This window comes from Lotus japonicus, chromosome 3, assembly GCF_012489685.1.
Source record: "Lotus japonicus ecotype B-129 chromosome 3, LjGifu_v1.2".
Taxonomy (NCBI): domain Eukaryota; kingdom Viridiplantae; phylum Streptophyta; class Magnoliopsida; order Fabales; family Fabaceae; genus Lotus; species Lotus japonicus.
This window is the reverse complement of record NC_080043.1, coordinates 5,904,445-5,927,557: the sequence shown is the minus strand read 5'-3', so window position 1 is coordinate 5,927,557 and position 23,113 is coordinate 5,904,445. Positions and strand designations below refer to the sequence as shown.

Sequence of the window (23,113 nt, the reverse complement as noted above, 5' to 3'; positions counted from 1 at the left end):
ATATCTGGATTCAGATATGGACTTAGGAACTGAGCATTTTGGCTTGTATTTCACAAATTGTATTATTTTGTTTTTTGTCAGAACAAGTATTCCTCAATTTCAATGTGTTGGCACAAAAAGAAATGACAAGACGTGGGTTTTTGTTGGGTTCACAAAATTTGGCCATGGTGTCATCATCCCATTGAACTAAAACATACGAAAGAAAGTTGATTAGAATTACTCGTTCCTTTTCATTTTTTTGCTCCATTATCATGTACTTTCTACCTGTCACGTAAATTCTAAATTTGTTATTGGACCCACCCCCCCCCCCCCCCCTAGAGTGATTAGTGGACATTTTCTGATGAAGTCAAATCATTTTCATCTTTTTTGATATGAAGTCCACTCAAGTGATCTTGAATGGGATTAACTTTGGATATCTTAGTGCATCCAATTTTCTTTGCTCTGCACCTCTGCCAATGCTTGTGAGTAGCAAGTGTTTAAAGAGGAGTGAGTAATGCTCTGTGCAGAGGTGCATAAAAAGATATTTGTGGGGATGACAACTTTAATGTCTATTTGACAAGCTTTTTTTAGTGACCTCAAATAAAGTGTTTCTTAAAAAAAGCCTTTCTTGATGTGTGTTTTACATAAACTAGAACTAGATGAATTTTATTATAATAAATTAGCTATGGAAAATTAATATAAGGATACATTGATTTTCTTTTTATGCATTACATATATTCTTTTTAAATTCAAGTTGAAAACATATCATCAGGTTAGCTCTCCTAACTGTATATTTTTTCTCATTAAAAAAACTTCAAACCTAAAGCCCTACTTAAAGAGAATGAGACATGTGCCACTCGGATTAACAACCAATTGATATAAATTACGTCAATTAAAAGTACTATAAATAACTTAATTAGAAAATATATGAAATAATCCAAAAAGCTTAACTATAGAACATTACAAATAAAACTATAAAAGCATTCAATTAAATTTTGATATAACATATTGAGATCATTAAATACAAAACATAGACACACCACCAAGATATAGGGTGTATTTGACATTCTATTTCCCCTACACACATTTATACTCACATACTTTACCCAGTAATTTCCATAGTGTTAGTAAATTCTCTATCTATTATGTTCATTTTTTGAGAAATTATTCTTTTATATATAAAACCATAAAATGTTTTGATGAAGTATCACTAGGCCTAACTAGAAAATTTATTTTTAAGATATTTGTATTTATTCATTTTATTTTATAATTTGTCAGAATCAAGCATTTTTTCAATTAATCCCATTTATCTCAGCTCAATTCACTCAAGTAGTAAAGTTTGATGAGCATTTTCTTAATTGTCTCTCTTATGCCTATTAATTGTTACATTGATTGCCGCCTTCACACCCACACACACATACATAAGAGAGAGAATGAGAGAAGTTGCACATGGCATCACACGAGAGCAAGAAAAGATTACTAGTCACTAGTGCAAGCACTATTGGTACAGCACACATACATGTTTCAATACTTTATCTCTTAAATAAGTAGTTAGTGGTTTGAATTCTAATTCTTGTGAATGGAAAATACTTCTTAGTCGTGCGATAAATTAGTCTCATTGCTATTTGCTTTGGGCATTCCATGATAAACATGCAAAAAATAAATTAGTATAGTCAATAGTGCAAGACCTTGGATAAAGCAGTTTATGAGTTAAGAAATTCCACTATACTTGAAAACCACCAAGCACATGTTACTTATTGGCTTACTCTTCACCATCCATTAATGATCAATGGCTTCTCTGCAAGCCCTGTGGCCATGTAGTCAGATTAAGCATCAAGGTTGTATTAGATACCACCGTGACAGGATCGCCAAGAAAAGCTTTAAAGTGAGATTTGAAGGTGGGAATGTTTCAAATTCAGACCAAGGAAGAAGGAAGCTAAGAGTGTTAATAGCTGGTGGTGGCATTGGTGGGCTTGTTTTGGCTCTGGCTGCAAAGCACAGAGGGCATGAAGTGAAGGTGTTTGAGAAGGATTTCAGTGTTGTTAGAGGGGAAGGTAGGCATCGTGGCCCAATTCAACTCTTGAGTAGTGCTCTTGCTGTGTTGGAAGCCATTGATCACAGTGTTGCAAAGCAGATAATGGAAGCTGGTTGTGTCACTGGAAACAGGACTAATGGCCTTGCTGATGGTTTATCTGGGGAGTGGTATGTTTGTTTCTACTTATAGCATCTTTGGATCAACTTTTTCCTCCGAATCAATTTTGGCTCCCTGAATCCACTCACAGAAGTTTCTTCCCAAAATTGATTTTGCCTTTTGAATCAACTGTAGAAGAATTTCCAAATATGCACTTAATATTTGCTTTAAAGGCTGTTTGGTACAGTGTCAGAAAGTATTAAACATCCTAAGGCACCTTTTTGTTGTAGTAGTAAGGGATGTATTGTTTTAATTTTTTTCATAACTTCTAACAGTAAACCATCCTAATGAAACATGTTATTCACTGTGATTAGTATGTATTTGAATATCACTGAACTTGACATCAATTTTGGGCATTTTCTGTCTCAAATCAGCCTTCCCAAAGCTTGTAGTTAAAGAAATCTGTGTTCTTGGATTCTTGCAATTTTCTTTATACTGTATATTGCTCATGACCATCTTGGAAGGTTTGGTGGATAAATTGAGTCTGAATTTGAAGATTCAATCCCAGAAAAATTTGATTGTGACTCTATTTTCTACACTCCAGGTTCACTGAGTTTGATCTTTTGACTCCTGCTTCAAGGAAAGGGCTTCCTATTACTCTAGTCATATGCAGAATGACACTGCAAGATATACTAGTCAAAGCAGTTGGTTCCCAAATACTTAGAAACAAATCAAAAGTTGTGGATTTTATTCAGGGACCTAGCAAGGTATTTAACACTTAATTTTAGTATGATTAAGAGAGCTGTATGTATTCTAATTCTGAATCATTTATCAGGTTACTGTGGTTCTTGAAAATGGAAAGCAATATGAGGGTGATATTTTAATAGGGGCAGATGGAATATGGTCAGAAGTAAAATATACCATCCCTTTCCTTCTAAATTTGTTTAAAAAATGGGTCCCTTTTTCTGATTCATTTTGGCATTCAATCTCTTTTGTTAATGTTTTCTTAGGTGCGTTCAAAACTCTTTGGCTGGCAGAAAGCTAAGTACTCAGGTTTCACATGCTATAGTGGATTAACAAACCATGTTCCCTCATATATTGATACTATAGGGTAGGTACTTTTTTCCTAGTAGCATTTTAGGACAGTTTTAGGCCTCTATTATTGAATACAATTGTCCACTGTCATTGAACTATTGAATCATGAAAGAGATAGATGCAGAAAGCAGATTCATTTTGTCAACAAGGTTATAATACTAAGTACCAAAACGTTCTAGCTGAAAGCCAAGAATAAATTTTACCTCAAGCAAAATTTTAAGTTTAAATTTGATGCTTTACATGATCTGTTTTGTACACTGCTAACTAATCAGACTTTAAAGACGTGCCATGTCAATTTATTAAATTGAAAAAAAAAATCTTTCTTTACCAATTTTGAGATTTGATTGGTTGGTATCGAAAAAAATCTTTACACTGTCAGTGCATGAATCATTTTTTGAAATTTTTATCATTGTAAGTTTTTTTATATTTGGTGTTTAAACTTGAAGGTATAGGGTGTTCTTGGGTTTGAACCAGTATTTTGTAGCTTCAGATGTTGGCCATGGGAAGATGCAATGGTATGCTTTCCATGAAGAACCACCTTCAAGTTCCCTTTTCCCAGAAGGTATATATATTTACATTGTGTGTGTCAATTGATGATAAATTTGAAGGGAATTGAAACAAATGGATTTGCTTAAGTTCCTGCAGGTAAGAAAAAGAGACTAATGGATCTGTTTGGTAAGTGGTGTGATGAAGTTATCACACTGATATCAGATACACCAGAGGATATGATACTGCAGAGGGATATATATGACAGAGACATGATCTACACCTGGGGGATTGGGAGAGTGACTTTAATAGGTGATGCTGCACATCCAATGCAACCAAATCTTGGCCAAGGGGGATGTATGGCAATAGAGGTTGGTTATTTATAACTTCTCAACTTTAAAAATCTCTATGCAATTTTTTTCATAAATCTATGGCCTCACTTGTACCTCTTTATTCATCCTTAGTGTAGCTAGAACTCTTTAGGAATAAAACAGTAAAGGAATCAAATCTTGTACCTCTTTATTCTCCTACTTTTGTTCCAATTGCATTTGCAGGATTGTTACCAACTGATACTTGAGCTTGACAAGGTTGCTCAAAATGGTTCTGGTGACTTTGATGTTATCTCAGCCCTTAGAAGGTATTGTTTTTATATTTTTTGGTTACATGCATCTTACTTGTTATCAGAGAAAAAGGCTCTCCCCTGCATTTCAAGAAAAATTTCATGTTACACATTCTGTTATTCTATTTATAGACCATCTAAATATGTCATCAAAGAAAAGGATCATGATTCATGATGCTTTAAAGGGATGAAAATCATTTATCCTATTTTCTGTCTATTTTTTTTGTCCCACAAATGAAAGTCTTCCATGTAGAAGGTTAAAGCTTACACGAGCACCTTTTTATTGATGTAGCAAAATTTTATTGGTAGGACAGACAAATGAGAAACGAATTTGAGCACAAAAGATATTGATCCGCCATCGATAAGGATGGCAAAAAAGCTAATTGAAATTGCCTCTGCATCATAGCTAGGTCCATATTAGTCCAAATTGAAACATGCTTATCTTTTCCTAAATTTGTACTTAACAAGAACAGATCACATAAAAGAACTTCAGATAAGATGACCTGTGTATACATCTCTTGCAAATCCTTCATTACAAAAACTTGATCCAGAACTTGAAATCCTATTAAGAAGCAATCTACTGTTAACAACCAAGTTTTGAACTTATGTTGCATCTTCTCTTGTTAGATATGAGAAGAAAAGAATCCCACGAGTTAGGGTCTTGCACACAGCTAGCCGGTTGGCATCAAAATTGCTAGTCAACTACAGACCTTATATTGAGTTTAAATTTTGGCCTTTATCGGTATGTTCTTCATTCCTTACTACGTTCTAGTCACCAAAAAAGAGAAAAAAAGTTGTAATTAACACTTCTCTTTTGTTCTTCAGCAGAATCTAGCAAATATGAAGATAAAGCACCCCGGAATTTATGTAGCTCGTGCCCTTTTGAAGTTCACTTTTCCACATTTTGTTACTTGGATGATTGCAGGCCATGGGTAAGAGATGCATGTCTTGTATACCAATGGGGCACTTTTTATTCAATCCTCTTTCCCTCTTGTCTTACTTTATGTTTTGAATATTAATATTGGTCTTTTTTATAGGTTATGGTGAGGATACATGGGAAACGTTGGTAAACAAAGCTTATGACATTTAGCATTTCGTGGTTGTAACTAGAATAATTGTATTGGACTATGGAGATTATTTTTTCTTTTTTTAAACTAAGGTAACATTTGGTAAATAGGTTAAAACTAAGGGAAATGCTAGCAACATTTTGTTTTACACTCTTTATTTATTGGTTAAAATACATGTAGGATCAATTAAACTATATGGTCTACATAAGACTACATTCTTATATATGGACGTCTCTAAGTAAAACCTAGACAAATTCAGCACACACTAACATTATTTAATGATGATCTTTTTTAAATTTTTAATGAGGTAAATGATTGTCACTTAAGATCAATTTTCTTATATTGACAAACAGATCGAATTGGACTAGATCTGTACATATATTACAGATGTTCATCATATAAGTTTATTTAACAAAATTGCACACTTAAACTCAAATTAAAGGTCCACAATTCTACAAAATAATTTTTTACAAGTTGATTTGCACGTTTGATATATGGTATATTTTTACAATATTAATTGAAATGTTTTTCTTTTAAAGCAAAATAGAATATATTTAGAGAAGTGAAGGTTCACAATCTACAAAAGAGATTGCATATCAAGTAACAACTTTAAAAGAAATCTAAACGCCCGAAATAACTAGGCAAACCAAAAACCCAAGAAGCAAACAAAGCTAGAGCATAAACTCAGACCCATCCTACAATCCTGCTAAAAAACCACTTGCAATACCAAACGACAAACAGAAACCAGATCAACTTAGCCTGGAAAACAAGTTGTAGCATCGGCAACCCAACTACTTCTATCGCCAAACAAAACCAGCGCAATAGAGACATTACAACCATCAAAACCCTTACAAGAACATAACCCATCAAAACCAAAACGCCAGCCAAACAGAAAACAAATCGTTGAGGTTGGAAAGCAACTATAGCCTTAGTGACCTCCACGGTGGTTCTAGATATAGTTACAAGTTCATACTCGTCTAATTTGTCCAACACTATATACCTCTAAAATTTACTCACTGAAGGCTATCAAATAGAAGTAGTTAATTATAAGTTTTTTTTATACATCAGAAAAATAAATTACACCCTCATAATTAATTTGATCCTGAACCTCTCTCTAACCTCTCTTCAACTCACATGTTTCAAACTCCTATCACTTCAGGTATCTTCAGGGGAAGAATAGTTATAAGTTATAACAATATTATAATTAGAATAAATTAAGTAGATAAATAGGTTTTTAATCGAATATCCATTGTCAAATTTATAAATATATATCTTCCCCTCCTGTAACCAAAAAAAATTATAAATATATAATCACATCACGTTCAAAGTCTAGCTAACTGCAATCTTTTGACAAATTAAAGTCTAACCGTATACTTATTGAGTTTGATTTTTAACAATATGTAATAAAATTAAATTTGTAACTTATCATTAAAGTTTGTCTCAAATATGTTCGTCATCATTGTTTGTAGTATCATTTATTTTTGTGAAATGTCACTGTAACTGTATAGAGCAACTAAAAACTTTGAAAGAAACACAAAACGGAACGCAAACAATATTTAACATAAAATAGTTGTAGTTGAGCTTTTATTGAAGTGATTAGATCATCATGTCTTAATCTTCTTTTCTTTTGCCGTAAGAGTTCTCAATGAGGATATGGAAATGAATGAGTCCATGGTCGGTTACATATTTTAATCACACCTCACACTTTGCTTTTTGGAAGCCATTGCATATGTGACTATGTGTTGTGCCTCGATGACAAAGTGGTACTCTTACATACAACATATATACAACACAGGTATATTAACAATATAGTTTTTAACTGCTGCTAAAGGTTGCGATTGTAAAAACCGTTTTTAATATGTACATGTACCCACATCATTACTACTCTCAATGTACATTCGGTCCTTGGGCTTCAGCTAACAGACGTTTGAGAGCCAACGCATGCCTTGCATGAGTTATTAAGATTCATGACTTGGGTGCTTCAGTCATAGAAAATGATATCCTTGTCTTTTGACTTTATTAAATTAACTTGCATTTTCCTTTCTTTTTTAATGAATAATCATATATGCCCTAAACAAGTGAGTTGAAGAGGATAGAAAAATGTACTACTTTGTTTCAAATTTATAATATATTCAGGACTCCTCTTTTATACACTTCATTTACACTCATTTTTATTTCTATCTTTTTCATTTTATCATTTATCAAATCTTATACTTTTTCTCTTTTACTTTTTGATTTTTTTCCTATCTCTTCTCCTTCGCCTCTTTCCACCTCATATTTGTACGTGGTGTGAACAAACAATTATTTAAATTTACGTGTAGCTATATTTCCTTAACTAAAATATTGGTATTTTACTATTGGAAGAGTGTAAATAATGATTTATCATGTCCCGATCGATGAACGTTCATTAAAATATTGCATTGTACTATATATAATTAGAAGCCGCAAGGCATGTATGTCATAAAGATATAGTTTAAAATTATTTCACTCTAATTGAATTGCGCATACTTCCTTGAGCAAGAGCAACGAAGAACAAGTGAAGGACGGGGCACAATAAATTTTTTAGGCATAGATGATAGATGTGTGTTTGGATGAGAGAATATAGAAATTCTAGAGATTTTAAAGGCTAGAGATCATTCAAATTGAGTTTTTCTGGCTTTACAAATTACATTATTGTTTGGATAAAATGATTGAAATTATTTTAATTTTAATATTTTTTGTTTGTATGATGTAATATAATTGAATTTCTTTTATCTAATTTTTTTTATTTTAATTAAACAATGATCATTTTTAACATAAAAAACATTTTTTTAAGCTTAATTATTAGTACTATTGCAATAACCATAATCTATATATATAGAGCTAGAATATATTTATTTTCTAGAACAACCAATACCAAGCTACTTTCCATGATTCCTATTTTTATTGTAACATTTTTTTCTCTATTTTCTTTCTAAACTCTGAATTTACCACAAATATTCCACAATAATATGAAAAGCTCAAACAAGATAAATGAGCAAGAGAGATTAAAACTCGGAAAATTACAAAACCCAAATATCAGAATTATATTCCTACGGACTAATAAACAATATCTTAGTATCTCAAAACTTTCCCAATGTACAAAGTCAATCCCACAAACATGTAGCAGCACTACCTTCAATCTAATTAATTTAATTCAAAATGGCTTTATATAGGATGGTTCATCAATCATCAATGGTTTTGGCAGTGCTTTAGGATGGTTCATCAATCATCAATACTAGTCTTCAAAGCCCTCAACTCTTGAAGCTCCTTGTGAAGCCTTGTATTCTCTTCTGTAAGTGTGTCACAGCACTTCTTCAAGTACTTACAGTCAAGTTCTATCTTCTTCAGCTTGGTCCTGCAGGCACCAATTAAATAACCCATATACCATTATGATATCCATCTTCATTCTTCAATATGTATATATAAACTTTCCTTTCAAGAACTTTTAACTGCAATAGTTAAGGGAACAAAGCAGTAGTACTATATATAGATATACCTTGCTCTTCTGTTTTGAAACCATACTTCTATTTGGCGAGGGTGAAGATGGAGTTGTTTCCCAAGAGCAATCTTTTGTTTCTACACCGAAAAAAAGTTAGTAACATTACTAAAGGACATTGCTCCATATAAAATGGGAGGGTTTTAGTATCTTTAAATTAATTAGTTCCTAAAATACATGACTACTCGATTGGAAAATGCTATCTTTCAATTTAAAAAGATACGATAAGGGGGGACTGGGACTAGAGAAAAATCATATGAAATAAAAATTAGGATACTACAACATTTTAGATCTAAAGCAACACTTGAAAAATGTTGCCTTAAAAAGCCAAGACTATTATTTGAGGATATGTGTGTTAATTGTACATCTATCTCATCTTTCTTTGAACACTCACAGGGTTAAGAGTGTTGTGGTCTTTGAAGCTTTCTTCAAGGAAACTAAATTGTTCCTTAGAAAGTCTAAGCCTCTTCCTGGTTCTGCCACGGTTCTCATCTTCATCACTCCTCCTCCCCTTTCTTCTGAACATGTTGGGGGACGATGACAGCGCCGCCTCTTCCTCGGCCTCATCCTCCGCCGGCATGTTCATGTCGAAGCCCCTTGAAGTACCACCAGCTGCACCATGTTCACAACAACCCTCTTCAGCTAAAAGAATCAAATTGAAAGCTCCCAAGAGGAACAATAATATATAGGTACCTTTTGATTAGTACTGAAAGATACACATACATGAAAAGTGAGGTAGAATATCAAGTTTGTTATTGGCTTTGAGAGAAGGACAAAGAAGGGATTCATTTGTAGCTTCATGATTTTGATCTTCTGTGGTGCTGTCACTCTTGTGTTTGTTTCTTTGTACTGTTAGTAGTTCTTGTTCTTGTTGTTGATCTATTTGTTTAGTAATGACTGGACCAATTGATAAGGTGGTGTTAAATTGTAAACCTGATTGGTTGGAAGCTTCACGAGGCTCTTCCATGAAGCTGAAAGGTCTTGAATTGTCTCCTAAGCTTAGGCCTAGCTCCATGATCACCTTCTTTCTTACAGGGCATAGGCAGAAAATACAAGTAGCTAAGGGAAGAGAGTTTGGACTGATGAGAATTGGAGGTTGCCTTGAAGGAAGCATGTATATATCTTTATAGTTCAAGGCCTTAGGAAGACCCAATGGCCACTTTTGACTAAATTTATTTTGCTTTGAGATAATATATCTACCTATATATTGAATCTATTAGTATGAAACGTGATTTGTATAACTGCCACTGCAATGCTTTTTATAATATTTTTACTATGTCAGCTATATATTTTCCTCAGTTGTCACTTCTCAAGTTATTACTATTTTAAATTATTTCTTATTCTATAACTTTTATTTTTATAATGCTATCATCTTCTAATGATATGAATAGATTGGTGAAGACGTGTTCAATTTTCCATATAGATTACAAAAGCAGGATTTTATACTCCTTTACTAGTATGGATTTCATTACAGGTTTCCACTTTCCAGTGATTCGTTAAGGGGCATGACTCTCTTTTTGTTGTGGTAGGTTTGGGATTTTTTTATAGGCAAATGTTAGTCGTTAATTATCAATAAATTAGTACTTTTGTCGGGGTTTGATCTTTACCATGCAAATCCATTCATTTCCCTTAGCTCACATACCCTGTGGTGGGTTTGGGTGCTATTGATGGACAGACAAAGATAGTTTGGACTTTGGAGATTGGGAAAGTTACAAGATGTCTTGCTAGAAATCATGTGAATTTTGCAGACATGGGACTTCGTCAGACAACAAATCTTTTTTGTTCTTTTAGAAGAGATTAGATAAAGAGCCAAGTCCAAACCAAACCAAACGACGACACTTATAAACAAGGGTAAATCAAACCCTAAATAGCACTAGGATTGAGCTAAATTTGCATTCAATGTCATTTTAAAGGGCCAAAGAAGACAGTAGGATATGGTCTTAAACCACAAGATTTAGTGTTGTGCATGATTTAGTGCCATGGCAAGCTTGCCACAAGAAGCAATAGCGTGCAATGACGGGGAACCATTTGCTGCACATAACCAGATAGTTCATAGGGGAAGGAAACTAGAAGGCATTGTAAGCATTAACAGTGCAAGCATGGTTGCACATGACTCTGTTAGGCGCTGATTAAAGAAAAATTAACGTTTGAGGAGACAAACATAGCTGATAGCATGAGTGAAAAATCATGACTACAGCCAAGCAATTCTGCAAGAAATGATTATAATAGACAAAGTGCCAATAATACTAACAGATTGCTTGCAATCCACTTAGTAAAGGTCAAAGACAGCAAACTGGTGTACATAAGCTAGAATATTAGAGGCCCTTATCCAAATCAAGCCATGATGCCACAAATTAGAATTAAGGAGAAAGAAAGCTCTAGGTGAAGGCTAACCAATGGCGCAATCTAATATTCAGAAGACTAAGATCAATCTATTATGAACATATAAGAATATATGCAGGCACATTGATTACTAGCTCTGTAGTTATAGAAATGTCACACCATGCTGCTGCAAACATAATGATCATTCATATAAGATCCCTAATAGAAGAGAAAGATATCTGCCTGAGCCTATTACAAATAGTGAACAAAAGAAGACATTGGTGATGTGCTAAACATCCGCATATCTGTTGAATGAAAAATTGGCACTTTATACATAGCTAAGAAAATATATTTGTTTTATCAAAGAAGCTGAGTTTTTGTATGAAGAGTAACTTGTAGTATGCATATAAGCCAGAAACCTTTAGTGAGTGTATTCCAAATCCCCATCATCGCAATCTTCTTCGGCGCTCTCTTGGAACATCAGTTCTCCATGAAGATGTAGAAGGGTCTAAGGGCCTAATCTGTACATTATCATCTGTTGTCTGAATTCCTGAGTCTATAACAGCAACTGTGTCAACATTACTGCTTATAGGAGACACAGAAGTTGCAGTTGCAGAATTGGCTGCAGCAACATCTTGAGTCAGACTCTCTGACCGGTTTGTAGCAGTAGCACTAAAAGTTGGATTTCTATCAGCATCAGGAGGATTTAACTGCCTGCTTTCTCCTGTATGGTCGCGATGGATATATGATTCAAGGTCCTGAACGAGTCTTTCTGCAGAATCCATTGCAGAATTTAATCTTGATGAAATGGATGAAAATGAAGCAGCTCTTTGCACTAACAACCTTGAAATCGGATTAGAATCAGGATGTTGATTATTGTCTGTCTGCGGTTGAGATTGAATGCGCGAAACATTATTTCTATCGGTTGCTGCGGTATTGGGGCTTTCTGACTGAACTCGCTCTCCACCAAAAAGGTTATGAAACTGCAAGATGTGACGGACTATAGAGGAAGATGCTCCTTGCCTTACCAGCTGCTGCCTAATACCATCAACTCTTTGTGCCATGGGTCGAGGAGGAATGCTCAAACCAGCTTCTTCCAATTCCAACCGATGATCGCCACTGGAACTTGATTTTCCATAAATAGGAACAAGATCTGCTTCAGTAACCTCTCCATTACAAACAGGGCATTCCCTTGCATTTGAGTAAGCATAAGACAACTTATAGAAGCAAGGCCAACAAAACAAGTGACCACAGCATGTCAAAACAGGATCTCTAGCCATTTCCAAGCATATATTACAATCAAAAAAGTTTCCAGTGCTGCTCCCTCCCTTACTCGCACCTGGTTCTTCCAGCCCCAAAGCTTTCGCTATTAAATCCGCACCACTCCTTTTCACCCCTCTCCCACTTTCAACAACTTTTTCCTCAACCTCCCTGCGCTCCCTCGCTTCGCCAGGAACATCAGCTATTGTGGTGGCTTCTCCTGAAAAGTTTGTTATCTGAATCGGAGAGTGAACCGGCGTCAACCTCAGGCGCTGCCTAGCTCTGGAAGTTACTGCTTCCAGGTGTCTAAAATGGTCCTCTATATGAACATGGGCAGATTCTGTAGAAGAACCCAATTCAACACCTGAAGTGTAAGTTGGGTCCAAAGGCTCCTGGTTCAAATCAAGCTCCATTATACACAATCTTGAAGAAAAAAATAAACTTTATGCCATTATTAACAACATATTTCATAACCATCAAGATCCTAATCCAAATTCAAAGAAAAAAATTACAGCTAAATGCAAATGGATTCAAACACCAATAAATAAATAAATACAAGAACATGAACAAAAGTTGATAATTGAACTGGGTTTGAATTGTTCCAGCTTTGTTCAAACTAGTTAAATACCTAATTCTCATACCCACAACTTGAATTGCAGTGGTTCTTCAATAATGATGAAAGTAGAATCAACAGATTCAGCAAAGAAAGGAGAAAAAAGTGAAATTGATTGAAAAGGGGTGAAGAATTACCATTGCATGAAGATGAATTTGGGGAATCGGCGATGATGATGATGATGATGATGATGATGATGATGATGATGAGGGTTCCGATCAATGTGTATGATTCCAAAGCGGCATTCACAGACACACAGACAACATGAGCATTGTCATGGAATGGAAGAATACAATGCACCTTTTTGTTTGAGTCTTCTCTTCATTTTATATAATAGATTTTTTTATTTTTTTTATTTTCCCTAATTTTGTAAAAAATGGGAAAAAATATTTTAGACAAGATTTAGATGAGTATTGTCTTTTTTTTTGAAATTTCTCATTTAGATAACCAATATAATATATATGCATGTAAAGATAAATAAAATTGAATTAAACTTTGTATTAAGGAAAATATCAATTTTTTTTATGAAACAATTACTCTCAAAATAAAGAGAAACATAGTTAATTATTAATGATGTTTAATATTATTAATTGTATTAACTACATGTACAATAAAAGTGAATTTTGACTTAAGTTATGCATTTAATTACAATAAAAAAAGTTAGTAATGACAAAAGTAATATTTCTTGGCTAAATTTGGAGCAAGTCAGAATACCAACTTGGTGACTATTGATCAACCTCTTGAGGGGATGAGTTTTCTGTTGTTGGCCGATGTCATGGGAGTTGCCTCAGTGAGGCCTTAGTTTTCTTTTATTTTCATGCACTGTACCAAAAATATATACTAGGGGTACACACCATTTGGATTTGCGAGTTTTCGCCTTCGGGCCTGACCTAAACCAACATGATGATGTTCGGGTTTGTTTGGACGGATTGATTGAATCGTTATATTAAAATAATAATTAATATGAGATATTGAAAAAGAGTATAAAAAAATTGGTAAACCTGTAATGGTATCAAATAGTATAAAAAAAATGCATAACTTAAGTAATGACAAAAGTAACTTAAACCTGTAATAAAAAAATGGTAGTAATGACTAAAGTAATCAATATATACTAGGGCTACACACGGTTTGGATCTGCGAATTTTCGCCTTCAGGCCCGGCCCGAACCAACATGACGATGTTCGGGCTGATTTGGACGGGTTGATTGAATCGTTATATTAAAATAATAATTAATCTGGGATATTGAAAAAAAGTATAAAAAATTGGTAAACCTGCAATGGTATCAAATAGTATAAAAGAGACACAAAATTAGTACTAAATAGCATGAAATAGTACCATATATATGGCAAATAACCAAATACCATAAAAAAAAAAACAAGTTCGACAATAGGAGTGAGGAGTGTAATTGTTAGACTTGGAGAAGAAGGAACATCGTAACTGGAGAAAGAGTAAAGAAAGTGAATAGTAAAACTGTGAAATAAAATTAGGGTTTCAAATTTGACAGGTAGGTTAGGTAAAATTATTAACAATATATATTAAATAATATATTATTATTATATGTTTGGACTTTGGGTTGAGTTTGATGGATTGTTGTTAAAATTGATATCTGATCTGAAGATGATTGGATCATAATAAAATCCATCTGATGAATCTGTTTGCCCAATCCAACCTGCATTTTTTCATTATGCAATTGTTCGATTAGGTGGACGACAAGGCTCTCACTGTGTTGTTCAAGAGTTGATCAACAGTTTGGGAGCGGCGCAATAAGATGGTATTTCTAAGGCGACCTCTGATATCCTCTAACTGTTTTGTCGTTGCCAACAGCTAGGGTGGAAATAGGTCAGGCCGTTCGTAGGGGCCTATGACCTAGCCTACCACAGGCCAAGGTCAGGCCATACCAAATTGGTAAATAGGCAAAGCTTAGGCTTTTTGAAAAGCCTATTTAGTTAAAAATGCTAGGCTCAAGCCATTCAAAAATCCTTTTAAGCCTTATAGGCTAGTCTATTTAAGTAAAAATTATTAGTATTTTTCTGGTACATTGTAAATACTAAATATGATTAGTATAAATATATCTTACCATTGATGATGTCTATATATTAGAAATTTATCATAATATCTTGATATTATATACTTATTGACATTTTTATATATTTAAGCTAATTGACTTATATAATGACTCAGAATTATAAGTCTATTTAGAAATAGATACATAACGTATTTAAATACCTTAATATGAAGTGTGATTTTATACTATCTCTTCGACTCTAAGAAATCAACATAATTTCTCGTTTAGTTTCATCTCTACCTAATAGCTTATAATGTTATGAATTTGATTGTTGAAAAAATTATTTTAGTATAATTTAACCTGTTAGTTTATATGTTTGATAGCTTCTGTACAAATAAGTTTGTTAGCAAACGTAAAACTTTTGTTGTGAAACAGGTCTTTAAATAGGCTACCGGGTCAGACCAGGCTTTCGAGAAGGCCAGACCAGACTCGAAAAAAAACCTTTGACAGGTCACAGGCCAGACTCAGACCTTAAGATTTTTAAACATGCTAGCCCTATTTACGCAAAGCCTACCTAGGCTCAGCATATTCCATCCCCTACCAGCAGCCCTCTGTTCTGTTTCTTTCAGGTCCGCCAGCGCTGGGGTGCAGATGCACAATGCTGGGGACTCGCGATGGGTTCCTTCGATTGGGGATGTGATCAAGGTGAATATTGATGCAGCTTTTGATGCCTTCTGTGGTGAAAGTCTTGGTTTCGTAGCCAGGGATGGTGAAGGTCTCACTTTTGCGTTGGTTGTGGGCTAATGTCTCATGCGGTTTCCCCTCTCATGGTCGAGGCTCTTTGCCTTCGATGGGCTCTCTGTATAGCCATTGATTGTGGATTTAGGAAGGTTGCTTTTGAAACCGATTGTCAGGTTTTGTTTTCATGCTTGGCAAAGGTTGGGTTTTAAGGTTTCTTATTTTTCTTATGTTTTGCGTGACTGTAAGATTTAGCGTCTGCTTTTGATTCTTTCGCTTTATCTTTTATTCGGCCTACTGATTTTGTTGCAAAATTAGCATACGATTATCTTGATATTATTTGGGTGGGCTAGTTTCTTTCCTTCAGGCACTGCCCCTCTTGGTTTTGCTTCATATATTTTATTTCTATTAAAAAATCTATCATGTTACATGAGAGGCTCACAATTTCATCTCTATCTCATGTAAGAATGTATTAATAACTGTCCAAAAATATGAATATATTTTACTATTATTATAATTATTTAATAGTTTTATTATTTCACATGCAATCTTATCTTATCTTATACGATAAACTATTTTTTGAAACCAAGGAATAATAACTCATATAGGTGGCAACCTCTCATGTTTTGTCTTCCTTGACTTTTTTCCTCTCTCATACTATTCTTAGTAATTAAGTAGATGATGTCATATTTTATTTTTCTGAATTTTTAGAATTTTCAATTCATCTTTTTCCTCATAAGTAATTCGCATTTCCTGATATAATTTACTCTCATAATTAAAAATGAAATTCAAAATTAATTTCCTTAAATCATTGTACAAATTGTTACAATCAATAAATTATTTATCTAAATCTTTACTATTATAGAAAATTATCAAAAATTTTCCAAAAATCTGGGTATTTTGATTATTAACTTTCATATTAATTAAAATGCAACTTTTTTAAAAATATCAAAGGTTATATTTGAAACAATGTGAAATGGATAGAGTTTTATTTGGTTCAGATTTCATTTGTGAAATGAAAATTCAATAAACTAATAATGATTAATAGCTTTGGTATTAGTGTATTATATTTAGATCACAGACAACTTAATGTGAAAACGTATTGGAAAAATATTTTAGGTTGATATTTTCATTAAAATTCAAGTCTCAATTTTACGAATATTGTAGTTTACACAAAAAAAATTATTTAGTATTAGATTTAATTAATTTGAATGTTTTTATGACATATATATATATATTCAATTCATCATTATATTATAAATTTGTGTCTTTCGTATTCCATTCGTGCATAAGACCAGTTCAATACTAGTTATTTCTAAAAATAAATATTTTAACCACGATAATTATGAATTTTTGCTTTCCTTCCTCATCTCTTTGAATTGCAAACAATTTTTTTACATGACTTTCCTTTGGAAAATAATTCCAATTATTTTTTTCGAGAATATCTCACACCTGGTATATGAGAGACTAGGTAAAATATAGTTAAGCGAAAAAAAATAACAACCTTATTCAATAGCGACTTCTCTATAGGGATGACTCTCGGGCGGGGTTGGTGAGAGGAGTGCTTTCTTGCTCCTCGTCCCAGCACCCCTCCTCTATCCATGTCCCCATTCTCATTCCTCGCGACGGGTGAATTTTATCGCATCATCATTCCCCACCTCCCCATGGGGACACCGAACATCCCTAATTTTTTTTAAAATTTCAATTTAATATAGAAAATACGGTAATTTAAGCAATAAATTTAAAAAGTAAAAACCACTAATGATAATGCAGTTACATTAGATTCAATACACATACATTTCCGATGTATAAAAAAATTTAATACACATACACGATAAAGTTCAAATAACATGAAATGGAATTAATTAATCACAATATATGAAGTCTATAAAATACAAAATTTGAAATGAAAATCCAACATTCATCCTATTTGAAATGTGAAGTCTAACACTACATATTCCTTAGAACATTCATAGTGGTTGTATTAATTAGGTCTTTACTATTTAACTTTTTATCAATGATATCATTGTATTTTCACTTACGGGGCAGGGACTAAGCGATGCAGGGTTATCCCCATTTGCGTCTTTGCGAGAGGATTTTCGTCTCGTCCCCATCCCCACATGGTAAAATTACTCGAGATCAGAACCCTAAACATTGTCCCCATGAGAATCCTTAACTTCAAGTGATGAAAATGATCATCCCTACTGCTCTATAAACATGAAAATTACTCCATTTTATTAAGAGTCTGTCTCTTATACAAGATTTTATCATAGATTTATATCTCTTATTTTTTAGAACTATGGGGAGCAAAATGAACATCAAAATAGGTTTCTGTATTCTAAAAATCAGGCTAGCCTAATGATACATTTTTTTTTGAACTCGGGAATGATACATATTGATCAAGATGAAAGGGTGCCTTCTTATTGGCAACTGCCTCTTCCAACTCCAAAGCTTCAGCGACTAAATCTGCATGACTCCTCTTGAACCCTCTCTTATTTTCACATACGTTTTGCTCCATCACCGGACCCTGAACTGATGACAGCTTCTGGCGGCGGCGCTCGTTAGCTCTGGCAGTTACTGCTTGAATATGTTTAAAACGTTCCAGTATCTCCGGCCCATTGTTGCTGGATTTTGTAGGTTCCTCTTTGACTTCTGAAGTCGGATTTGAGTCCAGAGGTTCCTGATTCAAATAAAGCTCCATTATACACAACATAACCTTGAGTTGTTTTTTCAGGTTTATGCTAATAACAACAACAATTTCATAAGCATAAAGATCCAATCCACATTATAAAAATAAAAATTAGCAAATATTAATTCATCAATAAAAATAAAACAAGTACTGGAACATGCACATTCATAATCGATCTGACTGAGAATTGTTACTGCCTTGTTCAAACTGGTCAGATATCTTGCTCTCCTACCAAAAACTTATATTGTTTTGATTCTTAAATTCATCAACTTTAAACAAGCAACAAGTCTCATTAGCCAAAAAATATAAGAATAAAATTTCAATCGGCAAAGAAGGGAGAAAAAAGTTAAATTGATTGGGAAGGGAGTGAAGTATTACCATTGACATGAAGATGAACTCAGGGGTCCTTCGTCCCTAAAAGTTTGACTCTGCCTCTCACTCTTGATTTTGCGATAGATTTACACCCTTATTTATATATAGAGAATTAATAATTGCTTTTTATTAGATTTAACTGCGCATTTATTTGTATTTTTATCTCATTAATATCATTTTTTTGAAAGGTTTAATCTCATTAATAAAATTAACTGTTTTTTATATTTTGCCTTTTATGATATTATCGCTGACTCAGATAAGAATTAGTGCATTAATGAGATTAGAACGTTGAACATTTAGTAAAGCCTAATAACATTAATTTTAGTTATTCTGTAATATTACAACAGTTCTGTCTTATCCTCATGTAAAATTTCTCTTGTATTGAAATTGTGTTTCTATCTTGTTTCAAAAAAAAAATTGTGTTTCTATCTCTGTTTTCAATGTATTAAATGAATGGGATTAGGTCAATTAAGCCCCCTCCTTAACCGTGGTGATTCATGGACCACCAAAAGGTGTCCAGACACCGATTTTTGTGGTAGTTGCCCGTCACAAAGTTGCAACCTTGAAAAAAATACATTTGTTGGCAGTTTCACAATTTTGTGGCGGTTTCAAACCGCCAGAAATATCGGTGTTCAGGGGTGTTTTTACTGTAGTGTGGTTTACTAATTTTTTTTTTTTGCCTTAATTATTTCCTGTTCTTAAGTTTTGAAGACATTGTTCAAAAAAGTCTTGAAAGTTGCTGAAGCTATTAGGTGAAAGAGAGGTGGAGAAGAAGTGGAAAAAATATTAAGTGTGAGTAAATCATAACTCATACATACCTCACTTTCTCTTCCATATCATTTTTCCACATTTTTTCTTCTCATTTCTCTCTGTATTTCCTTTCACTTCACAAATCATATCACTTATTTCTCTCTCATTTCTACTTTATCTCAGAAGTTGGAGGTGGAATTGGTTTGTAAGCTAAACATTATTCCTATCATCACTATGGAGAAATTCAAAGTACAACAAACACAATCTCTAGCTTGGAGTCGTGAAGGAGAACTCCAACTAATACTTAATGAGTAGAGTCCGGCTAATGCTCGGTTAGGTTATCTTGCGAATACTCAGTAAGGAGGAGTCATTTAAAATACTTAGTTAGGAAGAGTCTTGTTAATACTCGGCAAGGAGGAACCCTTTAGAATACTCAGTAAAGAGAAGTCCTTTGGAATAATCGTATAAGGAGAAGTCATTCTAATACTTGACTAAGTTTGAGTGAAAAACTTTGGCAGAAGGTTTAGAACTTGATGTAACCCGAGTTGGGGTGAAACAAGATAAAATTGCGTATGTGCTTCTCTCTAACCTTTATTACTCTGATTGTGTTTCTCTAAACATCAATGACGGGTTTGAAGAATCCTCAAGCACTATGTCCTTTATCTTCTTAATATAAAAGTCCTTTTTCTTTGTGTATTTTGTTTTGTAACATCTAGAAAAGTAAAAATAAGTTGAGAGAGAAAACGTAATGCTTTCTCATGAAGATATAAACCTTGGAAAAAACACTCTTAACTTGTTATGATAATCTGTTTAAAGAAAAAAGTCTAGTGTCTTACTGAACAAATTTTGCAATTACAAAATAAAATTGAAAAACCCTGTCAAATTATCTGCAATCTGATTCTGTATTCAAGCTGTATGAGTTCATCCACTTCATAGTATATATAATGTTATAAACTGTAGAATTGACTCAACATTGTTCCAGGAAGAAAAGTACTGTCATCTGGTATACTAATCTGACTGAGAGGACTCAATAGTGTTTAGGTACTCCAAGTCCCAAATCTATATGTTAATTTGTGTTGCAAATATTCTTAACAAAATCAGTCAAACTTCAATCATAGATTAATTTGAAAAATGGAGTCTCACAACATAAAATGAAAAGCCTATGTTCCCAGATCATCAATCTAAACAAAGACACACAGAACAGAAGACTACATTGTTGTCCATCTTACCTGACAAAGACACAAACTCTTCTATTCTACTCTACTCGAAAAAACTCTATGAAAAAGGAATCATTGAATCACCATGCACTAACGACCCTGAAATTTGAGGAGTATCATCATCAGGGTTTTCTGACTGTTCTACAATTAACCAAACAGCATCTCCATTATGATCTGTCGTCGCTGAATTGGGGATTCTATCTGAACCAATTCATCAAAAATGCTATCATACAGCTCAGCTATGGCAGGAGGAACTCCTGCCCTTAGCAGCTGCTCTAAAACACTCACTTCTCTTCGCGCCGCGGGCCGAGGAGGAATTCTCAAACCAGCTTTTTCGTATTCCAATTGCAAATCACGTTCCCCGGAATTTGTTTGACCATAAATTGGAACAAGGTTTTCTTCAGTGACCTCTCCATAACAAACAGGGCATTCCCTTTCTGAATAAGGAGGGTATGGCAAGATATAGAAGCATGGCCAACAATATAAGTGACCACAGCATGTCACAACAGGTTCTCTTGCCATTTTCAAGCATATGTTACAATCAAAAATGTTCCAAATTCTGTCAACTAGTTTAGATTCGCGTTCGAGATCGAGTTCGACCATCTTCAAAGCTTTAGCTACTAAATGTACATCTGCATAAATCTTTTTGACCCCTACCTTACTTTCAGCTACACTTTGCTCACTTACCAAGTGAGCAGGAGACTGAACCGACGACGGGTTCTGGCGGCGCTCCATAGCTCTTGCAGTTATTGCTTGGATGTGTCTGAAACGAGCTTGTATCTGGCCGTATTCAGATTCTGTAAAATCAGGTTCATCTTCTGAAATCTGATTTAGGTCCAAGTCCAAAATCTCCTCCTGATTCAAATGAAGCTCTATTATACACAACACACATCTTATAGGCATAAATATCCCAATGCAACATAAACATAAAAAATCTTCTAGATTCACATGGATTTAAATAAAATCTATTCACCAATGTTAAATATTAGAACATGCACATTCACAATTGAATTGAGTGAGAATTGTTAACCAGCCTTGCTCAAATTTGTTAGATATCATACTCTCCTACCCACAACTTCAATTGTTGTGATTCTTAAGGTGAGAGTAGCTTTAAACAAATGAAAAATCTCGTGAGCAGAAATAACAGTGAAAATAAAACAATTCAATAACACAAAAAGGGTAGAAAAATGTGACATTGATTAAAAAAGGGATGGAGAATTACCATTGACGTGAAGATTAATTCAGTAGTTCTTCTTTGTGCCTACAAGTTTGGTGAAATGGGTGATGAGTGTGTGTGAATCCAAAGCACTATTCACAGACACACACACACACACAACATTGTCTTAGAAAAAAAATACTCCTTTAGTTTTTGTCAAAGAGCCTATGTATCATTCTGAATTTTGTCATAGATTTATATCCCTATCTCATAGAAATGGAAAGAATTATATAATATTAAATCTAAGTGAGTATTTAATTTTATACCTAATTCAAATAATATTAATCAATATATATTATATTATATATATAAATGTAGAGGAGACTTGAAATTTTAAATTAAATACATTAAATAATAATAAATATCCTTTATATTAAATATATTTTATAACAAAATTAAAAAGTCAAAAAAAACTACATCAAATTTATTATTCATTATATTAATTAATAATTGTTAAACTTTTCAATTTATTATATTCAAAAATTAAATTTTCATATTATTTAAATTTTAAATATTATTTACAACTTCAGGACAATTTTTAAAGAATAATAAAAACAATTGAAATTGACTATATTTACATTAATAAAAATATAAGATAGTTAATAATTTTTTTTATAACTAACTATAAAACTTTCTAATTTCCTATATATTAGCTTTAAAATTAATCTTACTATTCTAATGATTAATCATATGTAGAGGAACTTTTAAACAATAACAAATAAAAATTATTAGTAATCTTTACGAATAAAAAATATATTAATTGCTAAAGTCAAATATTATTTTAATAAATTAAATATATTATATATAAGTAAAATTTAATTGAGTTTTACATTAATGACAAAATTAATAATTTATTTATTTTCATTATGACTACTAGTCATTATATGAATTAATTATTTTCAAAATTTTAAATTTCTCATGTTTAAAATTAAATGTTAATATTATATTAATTACTAAAGTCAAATATTATTTTAATAAATTAAATATATTATATATAAGTAAAATTTAATTGAGTTTTACATTAATGACAAAATTAA

The 23,113-nt window shown here is 33.1% G+C and overlaps 4 protein-coding genes across 9 annotated transcripts; 1 reads left to right on the top strand and 3 right to left on the bottom strand.

Annotated features, from left to right (window-relative positions):
- The first annotated feature begins 1,643 nt into the window (after positions 1–1,643).
- Positions 1,644–5,527, top strand: LOC130742436 (zeaxanthin epoxidase, chloroplastic-like). 4 transcript variants are annotated; one of them, XM_057594541.1, is made up of 10 exons: positions 1,644–2,181; positions 2,715–2,877; positions 2,946–3,020; positions 3,121–3,221; positions 3,652–3,767; positions 3,842–4,062; positions 4,246–4,328; positions 4,938–5,052; positions 5,139–5,242; positions 5,348–5,527. In XM_057594541.1, exons 1-10 carry the CDS (start codon positions 1,769–1,771, stop codon positions 5,355–5,357), a joined length of 1,401 nt encoding a protein of 466 aa, XP_057450524.1. In that variant the 5' UTR covers positions 1,644–1,768; the 3' UTR covers positions 5,358–5,527. The 4 variants fall into 4 exon arrangements, with proteins under 4 accessions (XP_057450524.1, XP_057450523.1, XP_057450526.1 ...); XM_057594540.1 differs by having other exon boundaries at positions 5,136–5,242; XM_057594543.1 differs by having other exon boundaries at positions 1,645–2,181; positions 3,851–4,062; positions 5,136–5,242.
- Positions 5,528–8,401: 2,874 nt separating this feature from the next.
- Positions 8,402–10,080, bottom strand: LOC130742438 (homeobox-leucine zipper protein HOX11-like). Of its 2 annotated transcripts, none has more exons than XM_057594547.1 (4): positions 9,828–10,080; positions 9,289–9,506; positions 8,895–8,974; positions 8,402–8,753 (listed from the first exon to the last, which is right to left on the bottom strand). In XM_057594547.1, the coding sequence occupies exons 1-4, from the start codon at positions 10,006–10,008 to the stop codon at positions 8,621–8,623; spliced, it is 612 nt and encodes a 203-aa protein (XP_057450530.1). In that variant the 5' UTR covers positions 10,009–10,080; the 3' UTR covers positions 8,402–8,620. The 2 variants fall into 2 exon arrangements, with proteins under 2 accessions (XP_057450530.1, XP_057450529.1); XM_057594546.1 differs by having other exon boundaries at positions 9,618–10,078.
- A 1,224-nt stretch (positions 10,081–11,304) lies between these two features.
- LOC130749098 (uncharacterized) lies at positions 11,305–13,395 on the bottom strand. 2 transcript variants are annotated; one of them, XM_057602386.1, is made up of 2 exons: positions 13,227–13,395; positions 11,305–12,899 (listed from the first exon to the last, which is right to left on the bottom strand). In XM_057602386.1, exon 2 carries the CDS (start codon positions 12,887–12,889, stop codon positions 11,663–11,665), a length of 1,227 nt encoding a protein of 408 aa, XP_057458369.1. In that variant the 5' UTR covers positions 12,890–12,899; positions 13,227–13,395; the 3' UTR covers positions 11,305–11,662. The 2 variants fall into 2 exon arrangements, with proteins under 2 accessions (XP_057458369.1, XP_057458370.1); XM_057602387.1 differs by having other exon boundaries at positions 11,305–12,868; positions 13,227–13,394.
- A 7,446-nt stretch (positions 13,396–20,841) lies between these two features.
- LOC130743479 (uncharacterized) lies at positions 20,842–21,763 on the bottom strand. The gene has a single exon (XM_057595731.1). It carries the CDS (start codon positions 21,761–21,763, stop codon positions 21,008–21,010), a length of 756 nt encoding a protein of 251 aa, XP_057451714.1. The 3' UTR covers positions 20,842–21,007.
- Positions 21,764–23,113: the final 1,350 nt, after the last annotated feature.

Excerpts from the sequence above, each read along its gene's own strand:
- LOC130749098 (XM_057602386.1), bottom strand. The coding sequence starts at position 12,889 with ATGGAGCTTGATTTGAACCAGGAGCCTTTGGACCCAACTTACACTTCA.
- LOC130743479 (XM_057595731.1), bottom strand. The coding sequence starts at position 21,763 with ATGCCTATAAGATGTGTGTTGTGTATAATAGAGCTTCATTTGAATCAG.
- LOC130742438 (XM_057594546.1), bottom strand. The coding sequence starts at position 10,008 with ATGCTTCCTTCAAGGCAACCTCCAATTCTCATCAGTCCAAACTCTCTT. Across the intron at positions 9,507-9,617 it reads TATTCTACCTCACTTTTCAT|CTGGTGGTACTTCAAGGGGC; the intron begins GTATGTGTATCT and ends AACATGGTGCAG. Across the intron at positions 8,754-8,894 it reads TTTCAAAACAGAAGAGCAAG|GACCAAGCTGAAGAAGATAG; the intron begins GTATATCTATAT and ends TGGTGCCTGCAG.
- LOC130742436 (XM_057594540.1), top strand. The coding sequence starts at position 1,769 with ATGGCTTCTCTGCAAGCCCTGTGGCCATGTAGTCAGATTAAGCATCAA. Across the intron at positions 3,021-3,120 it reads CAGATGGAATATGGTCAGAA|GTGCGTTCAAAACTCTTTGG; the intron begins GTAAAATATACC and ends ATGTTTTCTTAG. Across the intron at positions 3,222-3,651 it reads TCATATATTGATACTATAGG|GTATAGGGTGTTCTTGGGTT; the intron begins GTAGGTACTTTT and ends TTAAACTTGAAG.